General features: G+C 27.5%; 1 protein-coding gene across 1 annotated transcript in view; it reads left to right on the plus strand.

The window, feature by feature from the left end:
• The first annotated feature begins 204 nt into the window (after positions 1 to 204).
• The window catches only part of LOC105622892 (zinc carboxypeptidase-like), a 4,268-nt gene continuing 1,782 nt past the window's right edge, over positions 205 to 2,690 (plus strand). Inside the window, exons 1-5 of the mRNA XM_012204302.1 lie at positions 205 to 345; positions 638 to 1,168; positions 1,254 to 1,341; positions 1,477 to 1,679; positions 1,907 to 1,994. Of these exons, the coding sequence (XP_012059692.1) occupies positions 205 to 345; positions 638 to 1,168; positions 1,254 to 1,341; positions 1,477 to 1,679; positions 1,907 to 1,994 (1,051 nt within the window). The remainder of the gene's footprint in view (positions 346 to 637; positions 1,169 to 1,253; positions 1,342 to 1,476; positions 1,680 to 1,906; positions 1,995 to 2,690) is intronic.

Genomic DNA, 2,690 nt, shown 5'->3' on the forward strand with positions numbered 1-2,690 from the left:
ATATATATATATATATATATATATATATATATATATTTCAAAAGGATCTGAAATATAGGATTGCGAATATTTAATGGATAATTTTAATTATTATATTATTTCCCACACCTAATATATATCTAAAAAAAGGATATATAGCATTATTATCTATGAGAAAAAATTAGCAATTCAAATTATGAGAGATCTGTTTGTATATAGTATATCATGTGGAGGATAATAGTGTTGTGGATCGTGATCATGGGTCTAGTTACCAGTGACATGATTAGTTATGAAGGTTACAAAGTCTTCAGCATTTACCCATCTATTGATAGGCAACTGAAATTACTTGAATTGTCCACGAAACAAGTAAATAGATCATTTAGATAAAAATAAAAATACGAACAATTTATATGCAAATTTTTTGTCTAATAAATCAATATCAATATCAAATTAATTGATTTTATTGATGTTTAAAATAGCACAAATTTTAGCACATTTTATGTTATCCGAGATAAAGAAAATTAATTTGTCAGATATTTAAAATAACTTATAAATGTCATAAAATTAAGAATAGAACAAAGAAATACGTAGATTTAATCAATTAGTTTAAGATTAAATTTTAGTCAAACGAAATTGCGAATTAAATCTTATTTTACAGTACAGCTCTTGGTTCTGGAAACAACCAAATGAGCTAGACGAAGAAGTTCAAGTTATGATACCTCCGAATCACCTCCAGAGTTTTTATGAAATTGTACACATTACAAATACACGTTTTGAACTCAAAATTAACAATGTCCAAAAATTAATTAACAATACTATATCTCAAAATCAATCGCAAGGTTTTGATTTTCAAAGCTATCATATTCTTGAAGAAATCTACGAGTATTTGGAAGAGCTAGCTAAAAAGTATCCCAACAAAGTACAAGTCGTTGTTGGCGGCAAAACATACGAAGGACGCCAAATTAAGGGTGTTAAGATAATTAATCATGAAAACAGTCCTGGAATTTTCATTGAAGGTGGCATATATGCCAGGGAATGGATTTCTCCGGCAACTGTCATGTACATTTTGCATCAATTATTGACTAGTACAAATTCGAAAGTGAAATTTGTAGCTGATTATTATAATTGGTTTATTTTTCCAATATTTAATCCCGACGGATATGCGTTTACATTTAATAAGACTCATGGAGTAAGATTTTTTACACATCTAGTATTGTTTTTAATTACAAATTAAGATTATCTATACAAGTGAGCCTTTTTAAATGATTTTTCAGGATCGATTATGGAGAAAATCTCGCAAACCATTCAGTCCTAACTGCATTGGAGCAAACCTAAATAGGAACTGGGATTTTCGATGGAATAGTAAGTATTCAGTCTAAATAGAGAAGATTATAATAAATAGAAAAGAGTTCTCGAAAATTAAAATTATTTTGGGAGCTCGAAAAGCTTATAATATTGGGATTCATTCGATGTAACATTGTAACTTTACGTTCTCAGCTTCTGGTGTCAGCAACAATCCTTGCAGTGATACTTATCCCGGGAATGAAGCATTCTCAGAAATAGAGATGAAAACTATGTCCGAATATATAAAATCCGTGAATGACCAATTATACGCATATATCGCGTTCCATAGTTACGGCCAACTATTAATGATTCCTTATGGTTACACAAATGCACATATCTTCAACTATGATCATTTGGTAACAAATTTTATTAGTAAAGAAATATTGTCTTTGAAATATGTATATTTATGATAAAAGAGAAATAATATTTGAAAAGATTTTCATGATTATATATAACTTTTTGCATTAAACACATATTCAAGTTGTTTACTTTTTAACTAGTACTATGTCTGTGCTTATATTTCCACATTTAATGTGATAATTAAATTCTATAATAGGGATCAATGTAATGTTTGCAATTTCAGCATAATATCAGTTTGAAAGGAATTAATGCTCTTCGACAGAAATATAATACTGTATATAAGACCGGATGTATTGGCGAGCTTTTTACCAGTATGTAAACTGTGTACTTTAATTTATATCTAACGAATAATTTATCGCGTTTAAAAATCATCTTACAATAAAATACGCTTCTTTATAACAGTATTAACAAAAATAACTTCATAATAATATTTTATTTTTTTTTGTATACAAGGTATTTGTATACAAAACCTCAGACAAACTTCAGATAATGATAGATTTTATAAAAAGAAGCTTTTGTTAAAGTTTGCGTCATTCGACGTATTTTTAAGAAGCTATTTGTCTTCGTTTGAATTGACTATGACTGTTGAGAGATACGGAAGAGATGAGATACGGAATCGATCGCGTAGCAGCATTACGTGTTGTCTGATAATACTATAGTTCAAATTTTTATTTTATTTGTCTTTTTGCAAAAACAAAATCAAAGGATATAAACTTATTAGATGTCATATATGATCTGATGAATAGTTTCTTAAAAATATGTCGGAGAATTTGGACTCCTTAATAAAAACTGATTCTTTTGATTGAGATTTACCATTTTCTGAAATTTTGTCTGAGATTCTGAAACATCTTGTATACATATATATATATATGTGTGTGTATAAGTATATATATATATATATATATATATATACACATATACTTATACACACACACATATATATATATATATATATATATATATATGTGTAGTATAGTATATAGTGTATATATATATAGTGTGTGTGT

This window comes from Atta cephalotes (genome assembly GCF_000143395.1).
Source record: "Atta cephalotes unplaced genomic scaffold scaffold00049, whole genome shotgun sequence".
NCBI classification, from domain to species: Eukaryota; Metazoa; Arthropoda; class Insecta; order Hymenoptera; family Formicidae; genus Atta; species Atta cephalotes.